This window comes from Perna viridis, chromosome 3 (genome assembly GCF_037379345.1).
Source record: "Perna viridis isolate PV_CMFRI_1.1 ecotype Kerala chromosome 3, ASM3737934v1, whole genome shotgun sequence".
Classification (NCBI taxonomy): Eukaryota; Metazoa; Mollusca; class Bivalvia; order Mytilida; family Mytilidae; genus Perna; species Perna viridis.
Genome location: NC_142447.1, coordinates 59998636 through 60017569, shown reverse-complemented (window position 1 = coordinate 60017569; position 18934 = coordinate 59998636). Strand labels below are relative to the sequence as shown.

Sequence of the window (18934 nt, the reverse complement as noted above, 5' to 3'; positions counted from 1 at the left end):
TTGTTCCCTTTGTTTAAATAGACATAATGACGTGAAAACATAAAGTATTTAGACCTCTTCACAACAAGTGTAATTTCTATAGCCAAACAATAGCCCAGGATTATTGGTCAGCTTTTGTTATAATAACTGTACACACACGCAGGTTAACAAGCACGACAAAACTTTTCCCTACTTTTATTTTTGTTACAATTCTCTATGAATTAGAAGTATTGAGATATTCAGTGAGCATGAAAAAATTGATTTTACTATTTGTAATACAACTCTTTATTTGAGGGGATAATTTTCTTGTTATACTGAATTTCTACTGGTTAACAGTGCTATTACATGTAATTTGGTTGTTCTTGTTCTTAGACAAACTTGATGATATGGTGCACAAAAAGGGGGACAAACAGGAACAATCAAAACACAGTATGTAACAATACCAGTTATTGATTTTGATTTATAATGAAAAACAAGTGCTTTATGCAAGGTGTCTCATAAGTCAATATTGGCTGAGTACCAATAATTTTAGAATGATGGTATATGTTACTTTTTTAACATATTTTTTTATCAACTGTTGTACAATTGTATATTGGTACATATCACTCAAGTAAATTATTCTGTCTGTCTGTCTGTCTGTAAAAGCCATTTCTAATATATTCTCGATAAACCAGGTTAGTTGGGAATCGTGACGTCACTATTATTGATTGCTCCACTGTCCGCTATTCAAATACCAATAAAGTTTTCATAAAGAGTCAAATCTTAATCTAGACTAGAATCTATTAGAAATTAAATTATGGAAATGTTTCCAAATAAAATCAGAGAAACCAGATCTTTTATTGCGAGAAGATAATCAGTTTCTTTTCACGGCCTAAATGTAAATTGAAATGTCAATTTTAAATGATTTTGAAAAGCAAAGATAGATATGGCTGACCACATTTTATTGAAGATTTAAGCATGGGTAGAAATCAATACTGGCATAAAGTTGTCCTCCGTATTATTATTATAATACTGGACCTAGTGATATAAATTCCCTGTCTGTATCACTCTATGTCATGTTTCTCTCTTATTCCCCCACATCCCGTTTGTCGTATAGTTTGGTCATGAGTTTTCCCTTTCGATCTACCAGTATCTCCTAGAGTATGTCAAGATATAAGGCTGAATGTTCTTTATTTAAAGTTTTTAATGTTAGACGCTATGCATAAAATCCAGAATCCATGATTGTTTAAAGACAACATGTCATTTGTATAGCGAAATAGATCAAAGAATCCCGCTTAACGATGTTTCTTCTTTTGGATAAGATCAACTATTAAATTAGCACCATAAGGGTGAAGGAATTGGTCAGCTAGAAGCGGAGCACAATTTGTTCCCATTGGAATGCCGACCACCTGTTAAAAAAAACACGTGCATCACAATTAACGGGCATTTCACTGTACATTTTTTGTGTATTACGAAGATGATTTGTTGAAATCGTTTTGTACTAAGTATGGAGACTCTCTATCAAGTACTACATATTTGTATTTAGGTGTTCCATCTTTTATGGAGTAACAACGATGTAAAATGCCTTTGAGTCGGGATTTCAACTAAGTATGGAGAATAGTAGTATAAAGAGTTGAAGGTCTTGATGTTATAAATAAAAAACAAGTTTCCAGAATGTCTTGAATTTTGCAGGATCCACTTTGAATTTATACTACTACAAGAATAACAAGTGTCGTCATAAGACTCTTTTACAGTTGTGTGGAAGTTAACAGTTTCGAAAGATGTGCCCCTGGCCCATGCTCCAGTTTTTAATGGGATCCGATTTGCTCATTTATTCGAGCTACTTTGTATGTATTATTGTGGTTATTTTATGATCTTTGTTGTGTGCACATGTGTCTTTTTTCCATGTCTGGTCTTTGTCTCTGGGTTTTTTTTTTTTAAATTCTGCTAGAATCTTGGTTCCCTTGATTACTCAATTACAGAACCACTTCCCCTTGTTCTCAAATTTACCAGACCCCTTTCTTCATATATTTATTAATAAGCTTCGCTGTGCACAGCATGATACGACTACAACCAGTTGAACTCTGTTCACTTGAGGCAAGTGTAGACACAATATTACATTTGTAGTTTTTGACACACTAAACATGGGGACTCACAGTTCATTATGGACACAATATTGCCCAATATTTTGAAATTTAATTGAAGTATAAATGTCTGCTTCAGGGTGCATCCATAAATCGCTTGGTACCCCATTATCTCAAAAACAGTAAATGATAGGACTAATTTGGTAAGCATACTTCTTTAAGCTCTTGTATTTAGGCTAGGATTTTAATAAGGAATCCCAATAAAAAAATTGCACCATCAATAAAAAAGTCCATTTTTGGGAGGTGCGGTCCCATTAGAACCTTTGTAACTTGAAAATGTAGGAGATGAAGAATCTTATAACAAATTAAAAAATCAATATTAAAATAAACTATCTTAAAAAAATCAGAAAAATACTTATTTCTGTGGTATGGCGCCTTGTTATACAATTTCCAAAAGATCCATTCACTACTAGTCAAGTTATTGTCTGGACAAAAGGAAAACGCATGTTTCTGGTCTCTTATTTCTGAAAAGTTCGTCTTTACCCCAAAAAATCAATCCAAGTCTGATCATTGTGGTACAGAATATTGTGGAACAATATCATAGAAATTCCTATGCGTTAATTGACGTTATATAGTTAAATCCCACTAAATGCTTAACCCCCATAATCAACACCAACCTTCACTTTGTGGTTTGAAACCTTGTTAATTTTTCTTTATATCGATCAACCATCTAATACTCAAATTAAGTTACTATGACCTTGTGTTTTGGTGTGATTTGCTTAATTGGACAGGTTGCCCCTTCGTCTTTCTAGATCCCTCTGTTGATTGCCGGAATGGGGTAGCACACATTTCAATTTTAATCATTCAGTGATAAAGTATTTGACACAGGATAACATTGACCAGAACTGAAGGACCTCTTATTAGCCCCTAAATCCTGAATGATTCCAGTCACAACCCCAAAAATCAACCCAAGCCTTCCTTTTGTGATATTGCAGAAGAAATTTATTATCTTGCCATTGGGAAAATGCCCCCTTACCCTAAATGCTTCAAGTCACAAAATCCTTTGTGGTGTGGTATCTTGTATCATAAAGATCTTCACATTTATAATAAAGTTATCGTATGGACACCAAATGTCTTAGATGACGACAGCTTGATACCATAATACGACCAACCGCGGTAATACAATAAAAACACTACAAGATATGTTAGTTTTATAAGAAATATGACTTTTATTCAATGAAGAGCACAGCATCTCTAAGAATTATCCTAAAATGAATATTTTATTTTTATGCACAAATCATCAACTGTACATAATGAAAATAAAGATAATACTTCTTTATCTAAGTGACTAACAATAGATAACAATAAACTTTCACCCATTCAATCAACAGTGAAGCAATATAAATTGACAGAAAAACACAATACACATTTTCCCTTTCATATGCCTGATTATTACATTTCATCAAAAACACATATTCACAAAAATTAAATAATTACAGGCAGTCTAGAGAAATATAACATAGGCTGTAATATCAGTATTGTTATCTGTACTTCTGGCATGGGTGGTCGGATTCTGTCTGTCAAAGTAATCATTCCAAAACAGATATTCAGATTTCTGGAGGGATTTTTAACAGATATTCTTGTATTCTAGACAGATATTTGGAGAATTTTTTAAGCTACTAATCTCCTTATATCCAAATGTTGACAGAATAATATAGTTGCTGATATTTCAGATAAATAATATTTAGTATAATGCAAAACATTGTTTTTTTTCTCTCTCAATAATCAATATTTTTTTTTCTAAAAGGCTCAAATTTATACCTTTTTAAAGACAAGGCAGTATCAGAGAGACCTATAAACTCTTATGTTAGGTTTTACAGGTAAAACACAAAAACAAGTGTTAAAATTGTTATTTCACATAAAACTGGTCATTAAAACATTATGTCAATAATAAAATGATTTCTACCTATTGTCAAACAGTGCACCTTAATGTGCCATACTGAAAACAGAGATTCTACTGATCAATCTTCCCACAAATTACAATGGACCAGGATACTCCAAATCATAATACACCAGGCTACTCCCAATCACAGCAAACCAGGCTACTCTCAATCACAGCGAACTGGGCTACTCTCAATCATAATGGACCAGGCTACTCTTACTGTGCAAAATTTGATCATCAACACTTCACTGATCGACATCGAAAACAAAAACTGAAGATCAGCTTTTAATGGGAAAATATATATATATATATAAATAAATCAACCCTACATCACTTAAATCAAATTATACCACAATATTTCATGAAACCAGTGGGTATAGCAATGAAAATGAAAAATTACATGTATTCTGAGATCCAAGAGGTGAAGAGAATGGCAGCTTTCATACTTGTCAAAAAAATCTCTCAGCTTTCCTTTCACACAGAATCATGCTAATGTTAAATTCTTATACCTAGCATCTGAAAATCTGATAAGAAAAATATGAAATTTGGTTAAAAAACATTGAAAAGTGACTGCATTTCTGACTGAATACCCATACCAACTATCACTTACTGTCTCTATTCATCTGATTCACTCTGAGCATCATACTTTATATTATTCATTTTATAAAACAGTGTTCACACATAAAGATTTAATTATTATAAAAGACAAACACTTGTTAACAAATAAGGATGTGATACAGTTATCTACTTATTTGTCACCAACATTTTAATATTGAGATAAAACTCCGAAAAATTTATGAAAAATAATTACAGAAAAATAGGAATGGCTTATTACGTGTGGTCATTCCTGGATCAAGATTCACTTCTTTTGTGTTTTAACCGAGCAATATAAGGATAAAGCTATTTAATAAAAATTAATAAGGTCTATAGGTTTTTGAATACCCCCTATTTCACCCAGTCATTTGACATTTACACATTTCATCATTGTTTGATGAAAGATTCAAGATACTTCTACAATGTTTGATAAAATTACCATGGTAGCCCAGGTAGCTTTAACATAAAATACTCCATGATTTTCTCACAAGAAAGAATAATTAGCCGGGCGACAATAGTAGGATGTCCAGTGTCATCTGTGCCTGAGAAGTACAATGGAACTGTATCAATTTCTTGGTCCAGGTTGGCCCATCATTTTCTACTTTTTACTGTTCTCTTTTTAACCTTTTTCTTTTTAGTGAAACAACAGCACCTACATCAAAGAGATAACTCACAATGCAGGCAAGTCTCTACAGTACATAGATTCTACAGAAACACAGCAGATTTGGTTCAATTTTACATTTTCTAAAGGAAACAATGAACAAATTCATCCAGAATCTGCAGGCTTCACCAAAATCTTATAAATATTTGATCATACATGAACAAGCTTACAATAAATGGCTCCAAGCTTTATTGCAGTGAACTAAACAAAGATATACCAAATTTCAGAACATGGCTAGATTTGCAAGTTATCTACATAGGCATTTTAAGCAGTTCTTGAAAAAAATTGTATACACATAACAGTAGTTAGCATCAAACACTAAATAATGCTAACGACAGATGAAATAAGATCTGAATTTGACCTTGAGTTCAGGTCAACATATTTCTGGAGAGCACTGTAAATGCTGTATGACAATAAAGCTTGAGTTTGATCACATGATACAGATCTTGTCAGTATTAAAATAAGTCATGGGTAGCCATGTTTCAAATTTATCTTTCATCGGCGACTCTTCTTTTTCTTTCTGCGTCGGAAGAAACAGCACCTGAAAGCAGTAACAGGTCAAAGCAATGTATCAGCTGGCCAAATTTCATGATTATCAAAGACCTTTTTGTTTACTAAATCTAATGTAAAAACTCCTATATTTAAATATATAAGTAGTACAACTATACAACTACAGTATTGATAGATTATTTCATTTTAATAATTTAATTAGAAGGTAATGAACTGCAGATAATAAAGGTACTGAAGAACATGGGTTAATAAAATGTGTAACGTGTGAAATTGTTATATAATATTGATGTACCGTTGAAGGGTAACAATTTTCTTAGTTTTTGTAGTTTGGTCAATCTATTCATTCAATTTCTCATCAAAATGTAAATTAAAATTAACATGATTAAAGGTGCTAAAATAAAACTCTATCTACCAACAACAAATCTATAACCACAGCCATAATAGTATCTGTCCCTGAAATAAAACCTAATATTAGAACGATGTTGCTTACTTAGTTTCACTTTGATCCTCATCCCTCTGTCCCTGGTTATTGAAAGGTGTATTAGATTGAGCACCTTGTGGATCATCAGGGTTCAGGTCTCCATTTGTCGAGTTCACCACCTAAAAATAAAAGAAATACTGCTCCTGAATGCTGTCAATGTTTTAATAACTTTAAGAATGACTTTAAGCACTGTCTGTGCTCAGCAGATCAACAACAACTTAATGCAGACAAAACCAAAGTATGCAGAGTTTCTCAGAAATGTAATCTATAACAATTTACTTTCTTTTATAGATAAAACAATAATATCTTAAATATCAGAAAGTTCAGACAATTAACAACAGAAAAAGCCACTTAGAGCAGACACCAGAGCAGTAGATCCAGATATCTGAAGCAAACCTCTCTATTATTATCATGCTGTTTGAATTCAAAGGCAATGATGCAGTCAAGAACAATGTCACACAGTACATGCATTGAACCCTTCCTGATATAATACGCCGTAAAGCAAAATGTGCATTTTTTGGTGTAGAAGTAAAATACATCTGGATTTAAACTATAAATATAACAATACTAATTCACAGAAATAACAACAATGATAGCAAAACGTGACACTAAAAGGAAAAACTCTTAAGATATGTAAATATCTGTTTCCTAAAATGAAATATACATTTCTTTGTGGTACATTAAAGCTAACATTTTTCATCCCCATGGGGTTGTTTCATTTTATTCTCATTATATAAATGTTAATTCATAACAAAACAAAAACACAATGCAATGTTTGACTAATATTAGTTTAATAATTTAGATACAGGTAACACAAATCATCCGCAACATAAGGTGACAAAAAAAGGCCAAGTGTAACATGCCAATAATGTCCAATAAAATAAAATACTTCCAAGGGTGTAGCTTAATACAACTACAGAGGTGGAACTCTGAACAGCTGGAGCAAGCAAGGACACCCAATTCGAGCTTTACACAACTTCAGAGTTTGATTACCATTAAACATTTGACACAGAATAAGAATTTGACCAGAATTGAATTGGCCACTTTTTGGCCCACAATTCCTATAAGGTTCAAGTCCCTTGAAAAATAATCATAACCTTTCTTTCTGGGAATGGCACATTGTGGTGCAGTTCTAAAGAGATCCGTTCCATTTAACTAAAGTTATTCAAGTACACTTTTAAGCCCCTAATTCCTGATATAGGTCAAGTCACAACACCTAAAATGAGTCCCAGCCTTACTTATGTGGTATGACACCCTTTTGTACAATATCCCTAAGAATCCATTCACTTATAGTCAACTTATTGACCGGACTTCAGAAGAAAAGCTTGTTTCTAACCCCTCACTCCTAGACACTTCAAACTAGACACCAAAATTAAATACCAGTATGACCTAAATGAAATATATATAGTGGAATATTATTATTAACAACCTTTTACTGCAGTTATATAGCTTAATTATATGAAATGTTTTGTTTGGTCCCTAATTTCCAAAACGATTGGGGACATAACCCCTCAATTCAATACCAACCACCATTCTGTGGTTTGAAATCTTGTATATTTTTATAATGAATTACCAATTAATTCTTAACTTATGGCATGAAAATTAACAGATTACATAGAAGAAATTGACAGTGCATTCCATTATGCAACTGCAAATTTTTGTAACTGTATAAAAAATAATCAAATTTCTCCATAATAACAGGTGCACATCTTCAAAATGTACATAAACAGTGCGCAAGGTTTGAATGCTTTTTGAGTTGCAGATACCCCCCTAAGCATGACTGACAGAAGGATTAAGTGAATTGCTTCAAGACCTGCTTACACTGCTGTTCAAGGTATCAATTCTAGGAGGGATACCCATGAAAAATTTTGGTGAGCGTAGAAATAATACAATCATCAGTTTTTAAGACAATTTCTAGTGAAGTTCAAAATACTGAAAAGAACAATGGAATATTTTGTATGGTAAAAACCAGTATACTAATGGCAACGTTGTCACTAAATTGAAACAAAAATACATATCAATTTTATAATTTAACATTTAGAATAGTGCAGAATGAACTAGAGTCTTAGTGCCAGTGATATGGGAACGTTACAATTATTTGTCAACAGAATTTTGTGTCGATCAGAATTGGGAGTGGTCTTTGGCAAGTGCAATTAGACAATGACCTTACCTGTCCTCGCATGCGTAAATCTCGTTTGTCTGGAATCTAATAAGGTAGCAACACATTTAGCAAGCAAATACACCCTAACACCACAGAGTAATCATGCAACAGAAGGGACAAGGTCAGATCTTAAAATATTACCGATAATAACATTCCTTTTGACACAGTAGTGAATTATAAGTTTACAGGTTGCAAAAAAAGGTAAAGAGGTAGCAAGAAAAGCAAGTTTTAATGGCAGATTTTACAGTAAATAGAAAATCAATCAATGATGATATGAAAATGATTTCTCCAAAATGAATGTTAAAATAAAAAATAACTTGAGAAAGAAGATGTTAGGTGGTAACAATAAATACTAGACAGACAACATCATGTAATATTTAAAGATCTATTACACAACTAAAAGACAACAAGGCAACTTATGTACATTCAACAAGAAGGGGAAAGTAAAATAGCAAAAAAAAAGGCAATGACCAAATACTATCGAAATGCGTACCTGAACAGATCCCCCAAGTCTATCGGCAGCTAGGTTGGCACCCAGATAATTACCCGTGTGCCGGGGCTCACCCCATGCATTGCCTGATTGATATGTACTTGTCTGAAAGGCAAATTAGTTGACAATCTCAGTGGTTTGTTACAACAGTTTACATCATAACCCAGGGAAAGTAAGAGCTGTCAAATATTATGTTACCTACTATGATTCCTAGACCTAATTAACACTCATGCTTCTTAATAGTCTTCAAATACTGCCCTTCACAAAACAAATTACAAAAAGTGTCAGCCACACTAACACCAACAATGGGAGATGTTAACCAATGAGCCAGTGTTGCATATCACCTGTGGAAGATTCTAACCAATGAATCAGCATCGCACGCCAACTGTGGAAGATTCTAACCAATGAGTCAGTGTAGCACACTATCAATGGATGGTTTTAACGTATGAGTCAGTGCAGCACACCAACAGTGGAAGATTCTAAGCAATGAGTCAGCGTCGCACACCAACAGTGGAAGAATCTAACCATTGAGTCATTGTAGCACACCAACTGTGGAAGAATCTAACCAATGAGTCAGTGTAGCACATCAACAGTGGAAGAAGCTAACCAATGAGTTAGTGTAACACAATGACTGTGGCAGATTCTAATCAATGAGTCAGTGTAGTACACCAACTGTGGCAGATTCTAACCAATGAGTGAGTGTAGCACACCAACTGTGGAAGAATCTAACCAATGAGTCAGTGTAGCACACCAACAGTGGCAGATTCTAACCAATGAGTGAGTGTAGCACACCAACTGTGGAAGAATCTAACCAATGAGTCAGTGTAGCACACCAACAGTGGAAGAATCTAACCAATGAGTCATTGTAGCACACCAACTGTGGAAGAATCTAACCAATGAGTCAGTATAGCACACCAACTGTGGAAGAATCTAACCAATGAGTGAGTGTAGCACACCAACAGTGGAAGAAGCTAACCAATGAGTCAGTGTAGCACACTATCATTGGATGGTGTTAACTTACGAGTCAGTGTAGCACACCAACAGTGGAAGATTCTAACCAATGAGTTAGTGTAACACACACCATCAGTGTACAGTTGCAAACCTATGTTAAAACATTAGCATTGTTTCCTGTTACCCAAGACATGATTTCAGAAAACCAACCAAAAAAAAAAAAAAAAATTGCTGCCATCCAAAGTAAGCGTTCAGCAGAAAAAAGACCTTAATGGTTAAATTTAGATTTGAAAAAGTGGTATTCGGCTTTAAACCAGAAGAAAATCATGTCTGTTACCTAACTGACTTTTTTATGGTGATCCTAAAGTTATTTTGACCACATTGAAAAAAAGATCAATTTCTGGGATTTCCAGAATTTCAATGCCATCACTGTCTTCTGTATTAGACATAACAAAGTGGATACTATTATTTTTTGGGCCATAATGAGTCAAAGTTACTAAAAGATAATACATCATACATTAATAAGTCAGTAGGTCATGAATATTGACTTAGACTAAAGAATTCCTCAAATACACGAATGCGACATACTGATATCACACCTCAGTAGACATTGTCTATCTGTCCAACACTAATGTGACATACTGATGTCACACCTAAATAGACATTGTCTATCTGTCAAACACTAATGTGTCATACTGATATCACACCTCAGTAGACATTGTCTATCTATCCAATCACACCTCAATAGACATTGTCTATCTGTCCAACACTAATGTGACATACTGTTATCACACCTCAATAGACATTTTCTTTCTGTCCAACATTAATGTGTCATACTGATATTGCACCTCACAGTAAATTGTCAAATATTATTAACTTAGCCATCGTAAATACCATATTTGCATCACAAGATGTTCAATATGGCACTCGTCACATGGTATTTACAATTTACTTTCCCTTTTTTTTTCTAATATAGCCTGTATCTTACACTTGTACTTTTCAAACTTAAACATCAATTAAAAGTCCATATTTAAATTTATATTTTAATACATAACATTTCAATGCTCAAAATAATTAAAACTACAAATCTAAAATTGATGAATCATTTGACAGCTGTTAACAATACTATATGTAAGAAGCAGAGTGTGTTGATGTTTAACATATGGGGAATTTATATGCAACAACATTAAATTGCTACAGAAATCTACTATACAACTTATCGTCCATATTTATAAATTACATGTATTCGATATGACAGGGCAAAGGTCATGGAATGTCAGTTACTGTTTAAGACATAAAATGATGACAGCTTCTTTTCCTGGAACACAGCTAACTATAGAATGGACCTAATACAAAAGGCTCATTTGTCACCAAACATTTCCTACATGAACCTAACTGAGAAAGATTTACAACAGGAATTTTAACATTACACAGTCTGAAACTACAGTCATTCCTAAATCACTGGTTGTAATAAATGATGACTGCTATAGACAACTATGATTTCATAGATTCATTTCATTCCACTTTATGTGAAGATTTAGGAATGACTTTTCTCTACTTAAAATATATTAGTAAAGAAATAATGTTAGTCAAAACAAAGTCTTGGTTCATTATCTTTTCACTTCTTCAATCTCCAATACTTAGGATACATAAAGTAACCAGTCCATAAACTTTGATATGGAAAGATAATGATACAAGGCACAGACAGGACAAGACAAGTATATTTCAATCATGTGATAAGATCAATAAATGTCTGATATCATGAAAGAATGAAAAAAAAAAAAATAGCTTGGAAGCAATGTCCCTAAATTATACAAGTAATTTCTGTGCTAGTCTGTTTGAGAAAGAATTGACAGTGATTTCAACCAAACTAATTTAAAATAATTGTAAAGATGATTAAAAAAAAATTATAAATAAAAGATCAATAAATCATTCTCAAATAGACTAGAACTTCCACCTACTAACAGGAACAATATGATGTTGATACCCCTGGCACTAAGTAAATTAATTCTATTGCTTCACACAGCTCAATACAACTGCAGTGGTTGAACCTAGAACAGTTTGGACAATAACATTCAAGCATAATATAGCTGTAGATAACATTGAGATTCCTACACTTTTTATCGAGATATTGTTCTGGAACTAGAAAAAGGGCCCTTATTCCTTCATGTTTAAGGTCTGACCTTTGTGGTATTGAACTTTGTGGTACAGTATCATAAAGACCCATACACATGTACCCATGTTTTACTGCTAAATTTGTATACAATGCTTTTTTATACGCCCCTTTCAGTCTAATACCTTAACATTTGAGCACAAACCACAAAAATAACAATCAACATTCCTTTTATGACATAGAACCTCATTTAAAGTGTTATAAGATCCAAATACTTATATTTCAGTTTGACAAGAAATTCAAGGTGTCAACAGATGATGAAACATACATATGTATGTCAACAGTGTAATATCATGGTACAAACACTCAAGTTTACATTCCTGTACTTTTAACTGATAATGAACTAGATTACCCAAAACTTCCAAAACCAGAACACCATTTGATTGGAAACTATATTTGTTTATTTGAAGCAGAATTCATTTAACTAATGCCAGGGCTGTGTATTATTTGCCTATATAACACACCTGTGTCACCTGAACCAAACAGTATTTACCTTGTGCTGTCTCACCTTTGCAGGCTGAGCTGCATCTTCCTTTGGTGCTGAAGATTCTGAAGGTGTTGGCTAAAATGATAAATCAAGTTTTATCAAACATCACATTGATCTTATGAAAGAAATGTACACATGGAAGTATTCCCTATTCCTGAAGAAATGATAGGCAATATAACCAAGATACAAAATCAGGACATTAACACCTTGCAAGAGCTTTACAAATATAATTTCTTCAATTTGGAAAAGCAAATTCACTTAAACAATTAAGTTATTTCAAATTTCATCAACAGCTGTGGTTGAGCATGTATGATGTCCACTCTCCTTTCTCAATGAAAAACAAAGCAGAGATTCCATCCATGATGACAAACACTGAATACAATGCTCCATGGAGCACAGGTAGATATGCCTAGAGAGGTCAAACCCTACACAGATGAGGCAAATATGGTCACAAAGTTCAAGCTTGATACAGCTCAGGATTTGATTGATAAATTATTGGACATACAATATATGAACATCAAAAAAGAGGCTTACATTATTAGTAATAAACTATTTTTTTCAAGTTTTGTGAAAATAGGTGCAACCAAAGGGTCCAGAAACTGTAATAAATGCCGGTCATTGACCAACACATTTTGCAAATGACCGACGACCATTTTCCAATATTAGACATAAAAAATTGTCAACCTTTATAAATTACAGTATGTATGGTTTATTATTGTATAAACATCCCATCTACTAGTCTCCTAATTGTTTATTGGAAATTAATTGACAGGTGTGTCAATTTTAGCAGATGTGCAGTTACCTGTGACTGTGATTTACCTGTAACTGATTAGTTGATTGCATAATTAACAGTACACATGGAGCCCCATTGCATATATGAATTAATTGAAGTAACTCGGAGAATTTTCATACGTTTATTAGTTGATTAATTAAGAAAAAATTTGACAAGTCCACCATTTTCCCGCCGATCTCTTTTCTTGTACGAAAATCTTTCATTTTGTGGCCAATTCTAATATATTGATGCATAATATGCACCCCTATGCTCTGGATTTCTATGTAAAAATATGTGCATTATACTCAACAAAATACAGTAGACAAAAATTGATTACACCCCAGTTATATAATGACCTAAATAGGTATTCATACATTTTAAAAAAGATTATTTTACACCCAGGTATTAAAAAATTGAAATGGTTATTCTATTATTCTAATATCTAAAATTATTTTCCAAACAAAAGTCTACAATAATTCAATCTGTAAGGCATATTTACACTAAATTATTAATTTGTAATCATGCAATGACTTGAGATTATTATTCAGATTTTTCGGTGGATATAACAACTGTAAGTATCATATTCTGAAATGACATATGGGGTTAATATATATAACAAACAATACCAATAAATGTGCCAAGCAAACATTAATTTGTCTACTGGTAAACAAGGTTGTGCATGAAGAACTTAGAATGATGAGGTAATGACAGATGCTGACAAAAATTATCATCAAAGACGTAATTAAATGGAAATATTCATTATGTATGAACTGACATTACACGTCTTTGGTATATATAGAAGGTTTGATCTGATTATTATAATATAGCCCTATCCATACCTCTTTGTTTGCTTCCTAGAAACAATAACAAGACTTATTGGTAGACACTGTACAATAAACTATATTCAATAGTTAATTCAAGTAACTACTTATTTTATATTTATTAGAGAATTACTAAGAAGCAAAAGAATTTCAAATCTAAAGAGCAAATATCTAACAATACAAAATAAATGTTCACCTGTCGACCAGTCCAATCAAAGTCCCAGTCCAAATCATAATTCATCTTATCTATCAGGTCCGTGAAGAGTTTTCTTAAGTAATCATAATCTGGGGTCTCAAAGAAATCTAAACGTCGTACATATCTCAGATAGGTGGCAAGTTCATCTGAAATCAAACACAACGCATGTAAACAAATAAATCAAACCTTGAATTTTTATTGTTGTGAGTAAAAATAATTAATGTATTTCAAGCAATTACAAAATTATTTAAATGCATGCCAATCTAGCCAGACAATAGTTTCTAATGAACCTAAATACCCATGTAAGTCCTTAAGTAAATTCAAGAATATAGAGTGGTAAAAGCTACATACCAAATATGAAATCAATCTGTGGGAGAGAGATTTTTATAACTAAATTTTTCTATTTTTTAATAGAAAGAAACATGAGAAAGTCCAATGAAACAGGAAGTTGATATCAAACAGCAACCAAAACTGCTTACAACTTACACATCCCCATCTGATCTATACAAAGCCACATTTGAGATCAACCCGAGATCATTTAATGACAAAAAAAATGTACTGATGGAAAGGGTGATGAAATGGTTTGGTTTGGGTAAAACAATATCATATATATCTGTAGCTGGACTTCAGTAGAGTTCAGCTACACGATATCGTATGATATTTTTTGTCGTAATATGAGGAAGGCATCTGGTGTTAGTGTGAGTAGGTTCCCTTTCATGTCATTAACTGTTTTTGCTAAATTTTATTTAGTATAATTTCATCTGTGGCAAGCATTATTTTAAATCATAGTAATTTTATCGTTCAAACAGTTCCAGGATTGGCCAAGAATGCCTTGTTTAACCATTACCAAAAGTAGATTTTTTTTTAAAATGTCAGAAGAATTCTAATCAAATAACATGTGGGTCTGTTTAGCAGGTGTTACTACATTTGACAGAGATGTAGCTTTTTTGCTTTGATGAAAGTTTCTGAATTGGTCATTATGAAATTTTTTTAGACAAATTTCTAAACATTTAAGAGAGAGATTCACTAACTTATTAATGGTATTAATTTGATTATTTGTGAACACTATATGATTTTTTAAAGTGTCTTTACCATCATATTTGACAGTTCAAGAGATCGTTTGTTTTCCACAATGATTCCTTATAACTGTACTCATAGCAGCTTAATATGTAACTGTGGTTCACAATAATAAATACCTGGGAAGTTTTCACATAAAACTTCAATAGGTGTAGCCCTTTTTGTATCACCTATTTTCTGATATCTTTCCTTTAAGGTATCTGCTTTAAGACCCTGCCATGGTAAACTTCCTCTAAGGAAATACATAAACATATGGCCTAATGCTTCTAAATCATCCCGTCTACTTTGTTCTGAAAAAAAAAAAAAAAAAAAAATCCATGAAACCTTGATATTACATGAGAATTTAAATCTACATTATTAGAAGAAAAAATATGTCAAATCTGAGGATTGACTGATTGCTGTTTAACATACTTTGGCAGATATTTCATGCATTTCAGGAGAAGTATGATTAACCAATCAAACAGACCCTACTTAGTACTAGTCCAACAAGCTGAGCAGGATTTTTATTGTGCTAAAAAACGTTGTAGGTAGGCATGCCATCCCATTCGGCACACTATATTAACTGCATGCAAAACCAGTCTATCCCCATTAATACCACATGCTTGTTGGAGAAGCAGGGACTACCAATTTTAAAGTCTTTGGTGAGTCTCAGTTGGGGATAGAACCCATGACCTCCAGCACTCATGGCTAGTATTAATGTTCGTTGGGTACACATTTTTGTTGCTTTCATTGGTGGGCTAATCCATGAATTTAAGAATCCAATGAATAAAACCTACAGACCATGGGATGTTGACCTCCGACACTGTTGATTTGTTTTTGTGACATACATATTTCTAAAGGGTGACCAACAAAATGACCATGCATTTCTCAAAGATGAATGTGAATCCCTTAAAACATATTTAATTTTTTATGTGTAAGTCATCCGTAAATTGTAAGTGTTCATTTTATGCCAGTTGAATTAAATTGTACAAGTACTAAAAAGGTCATCTCATTTTCAAGTAGGGTCTGGGTTGTTTACTTTTGCATGTGATTTCCCGTTCCAACTATCTGGTCTGTATTTAAAGGCCTTCGATAACCACTGAGTAACATCAAAAGCTCTTTTAGTAAAGTCTTAAGTTACAGTGCTGCGCACAGCTAAGGATTTTTCTAACTTTTTTGGGCCTAGAGGGTATACGGCTGTATCATATGTCAATGGAAAGATAAATCAATGTAATTTTTGAATATCATTCTTTTTTTACTGAAAAGTGTTAGTGTTTTCTGCTATTTTGCATTAATTAAAGGAGGGGGTCAAAGATCAATCGACCCCAATACACTTTGATGAGTGATTGAAGTGAAATCGTTCATTGTAAGTAACAGAAAACAAGTAACATGTAAAGATCATATGTATAGAATTTCAAAAATGTGAAAAAGGAAGTTTTTCCGTCAAAAGTTGACCATTTAATCACAGAACAAAAATGTCCCTAAAATTGGTTGCATTTTAGTGCATTTTCAATGATTAAGAGATAATAAGACACCGTAGAATATTACAATGTTTATCTAAATATTCTTTACTGAATTACAAATAAAATAAACACAACCTTCTCGATTCGATCTGCAACATGTGCTTTGCAAAATGAGTTTGAAGTTGCATATTTTCACATATATAAACTATTAATTGTACTAAAATTGTACGACACAGAATTGTTTCTGGACAATTTGTCTACTTTCCAGACTGTTCTATGAACATGTAAAGTATCAAGTCTACCTTACGTTTCGATGAAAAGACCTTTTTTTTTGCACATACAAAAACCATTTTTAGGGGCAATTTTATTCTGTGATTAAATAGTTTCGACAGAAAAAGTTCCTTTTTACATTTTTTGAAATTCTATACATGTGACCTTTACATGTTACTTGTTTCCTCATATCTACAATAAATTATTTCACTTAAATTACTTATCAAAGGGTATTGGGGTCGATTGATCTTTGACCTCACCTCTAGTTAATGCAAAATAGCAGAAAACTCTACCACTTTTCAGTTTAAAAGGAAGGATATTCAAAAACTGCATTGATTTATCTTTCCATTGACATATAATATAGCCGTATACTCTCTAGGCCCATTAAACTCAAAAACTAACGCTTTTTTTCATACTTGTCTGCAGCACTATTAACCTGGGTTACTACTGTAGAAGAGCTTGAGAAGCTAGTCAGTTTTTCTTTGTTGGTGATCTGGTTAAAACCAGTTGTAATCATAAATAGTAATGCAATTAGTGTTGATTTAAACAACTTGTAAAAGCAATAAAAATGTTTAGAACAATTTTTCATGAAACAACGAAAATTGGTACCCAGGTATAAAATATCTTCACAGTGTTATTCTTCAAACAAGGAATTACTGAGCTGAACTTGGAATACATTTGGACAAAATGTGGCATCTGAAATATAGGTTTTCCCTAGCAAGACACTCAATGCTGATGTGATAGTAAGTAATGATAAATGGTTTTCTCCCTTGGCTATCCTGTTACCGCATGCTAAAATTCATTTTGTGTAGGGTATTAGCATGTTTAAAGTAACCTATAAATATGTGTATATTATGGTGTAACTGTTTCCAACATAATTTCTCCATTGGAGGGGACTTCATAACAGTTAAAACTAACAAGTGACGGCATCTATTTGAGCCTACCTTTTCCTAAGTGAGTATTAATACTCATATATCTAGCTGTTCCGGTGAGACTTTTGTGCTCCCTATACGGGATATGTTTATGTGTTTCAGGGTCTATATATTCCTTGGCTAAACCAAAGTCTATTATATGTATTATATGCTGTTTCTTTGTAGACTGTCTTCCTATACAGAAGTTTTCTGGCTTAACATCTCTATAAATTAAATGTTTAGAATGCACAAATTCCATCCTTGTAAGCTGAAAAGATATTATGGATACATAGATTAAAATCATAACATGCAAAGCATAACAGGTGATACTGGTACTTCACAAAATATGAACGCTAATATTACAAAACTTTCATGTGTATTTCTTTTATAATTAAAAGGTGAGTAGTTGAATATTTTTTTTTGTCACTGGTTCTTTTAAATCTACTGAAATGGATACAACCATACATGTGCATATCTACAGTTATCAGTGTGTGAAACCTCCACTAGCCAACTCCTAAAAGGCAACTAAAAATTACTTTTGGCTAGTGCTAATTATTGAGCAGTATGAACATTCGCTAAGGTGGCAAGTGCTCATTTCCCAACTAGTATGTTATGATCCTGGAAATTTATTTATCTTAAAAATCCCTCAACATTTCTGTTGACCTGACATGTCATGTTCAAGGGTACTTATACCATGCAAGTGAGATTATTTTTGTGAATTGAAATGTCAAGTACTCACTAATATGGTGGAAAAAAAAAGTTTCACTCACTGCTGTAATAACACTGACTCTGAATTTATTTTGTAAATCCAAAGCTCATGACTCAGCAAAAAATGAACAGACCAGAAAAAAATTTGAACTTGATCGGTAAGCAATGTTCTAAATATCACAGATACCTGCAAGCATGACAAAAAAGTGTAAAAAACTGATATGCTGGACTGATGAACAAACAAT

At 32.8% G+C, this 18934-nt stretch overlaps 1 protein-coding gene across 12 annotated transcripts in view; it reads right to left on the bottom strand.

The window, feature by feature from the left end:
- Window positions 1–3247: 3247 nt before the first annotated feature.
- LOC148623179 (casein kinase I-like) overlaps window positions 3248–18934 on the bottom strand; it is a 30347-nt gene continuing 14660 nt past the window's right edge. The window contains exons 5-12 of one of the 12 annotated variants that reach the window (XM_088573758.1): window positions 18015–18249; window positions 15478–15648; window positions 14282–14427; window positions 12499–12567; window positions 8885–8986; window positions 8401–8436; window positions 6240–6349; window positions 3248–5230 (exon numbers count right to left, since the gene is read on the bottom strand). In XM_088573758.1, the coding sequence (XP_088429884.1) occupies window positions 5170–5230; window positions 6240–6349; window positions 8401–8436; window positions 8885–8986; window positions 12499–12567; window positions 14282–14427; window positions 15478–15648; window positions 18015–18249 (930 nt within the window). In that variant the 3' untranslated portion in view covers window positions 3248–5169. Of the gene's footprint in view, window positions 5781–6239; window positions 6350–8400; window positions 8437–8884; window positions 8987–12498; window positions 12568–14281; window positions 14428–15477; window positions 15649–18014; window positions 18250–18934 lie in introns of all 12 variants that reach the window. The other 11 variants (XM_088573760.1, XM_088573759.1, XM_088573762.1 and 8 more) reach the window with 11 other exon arrangements.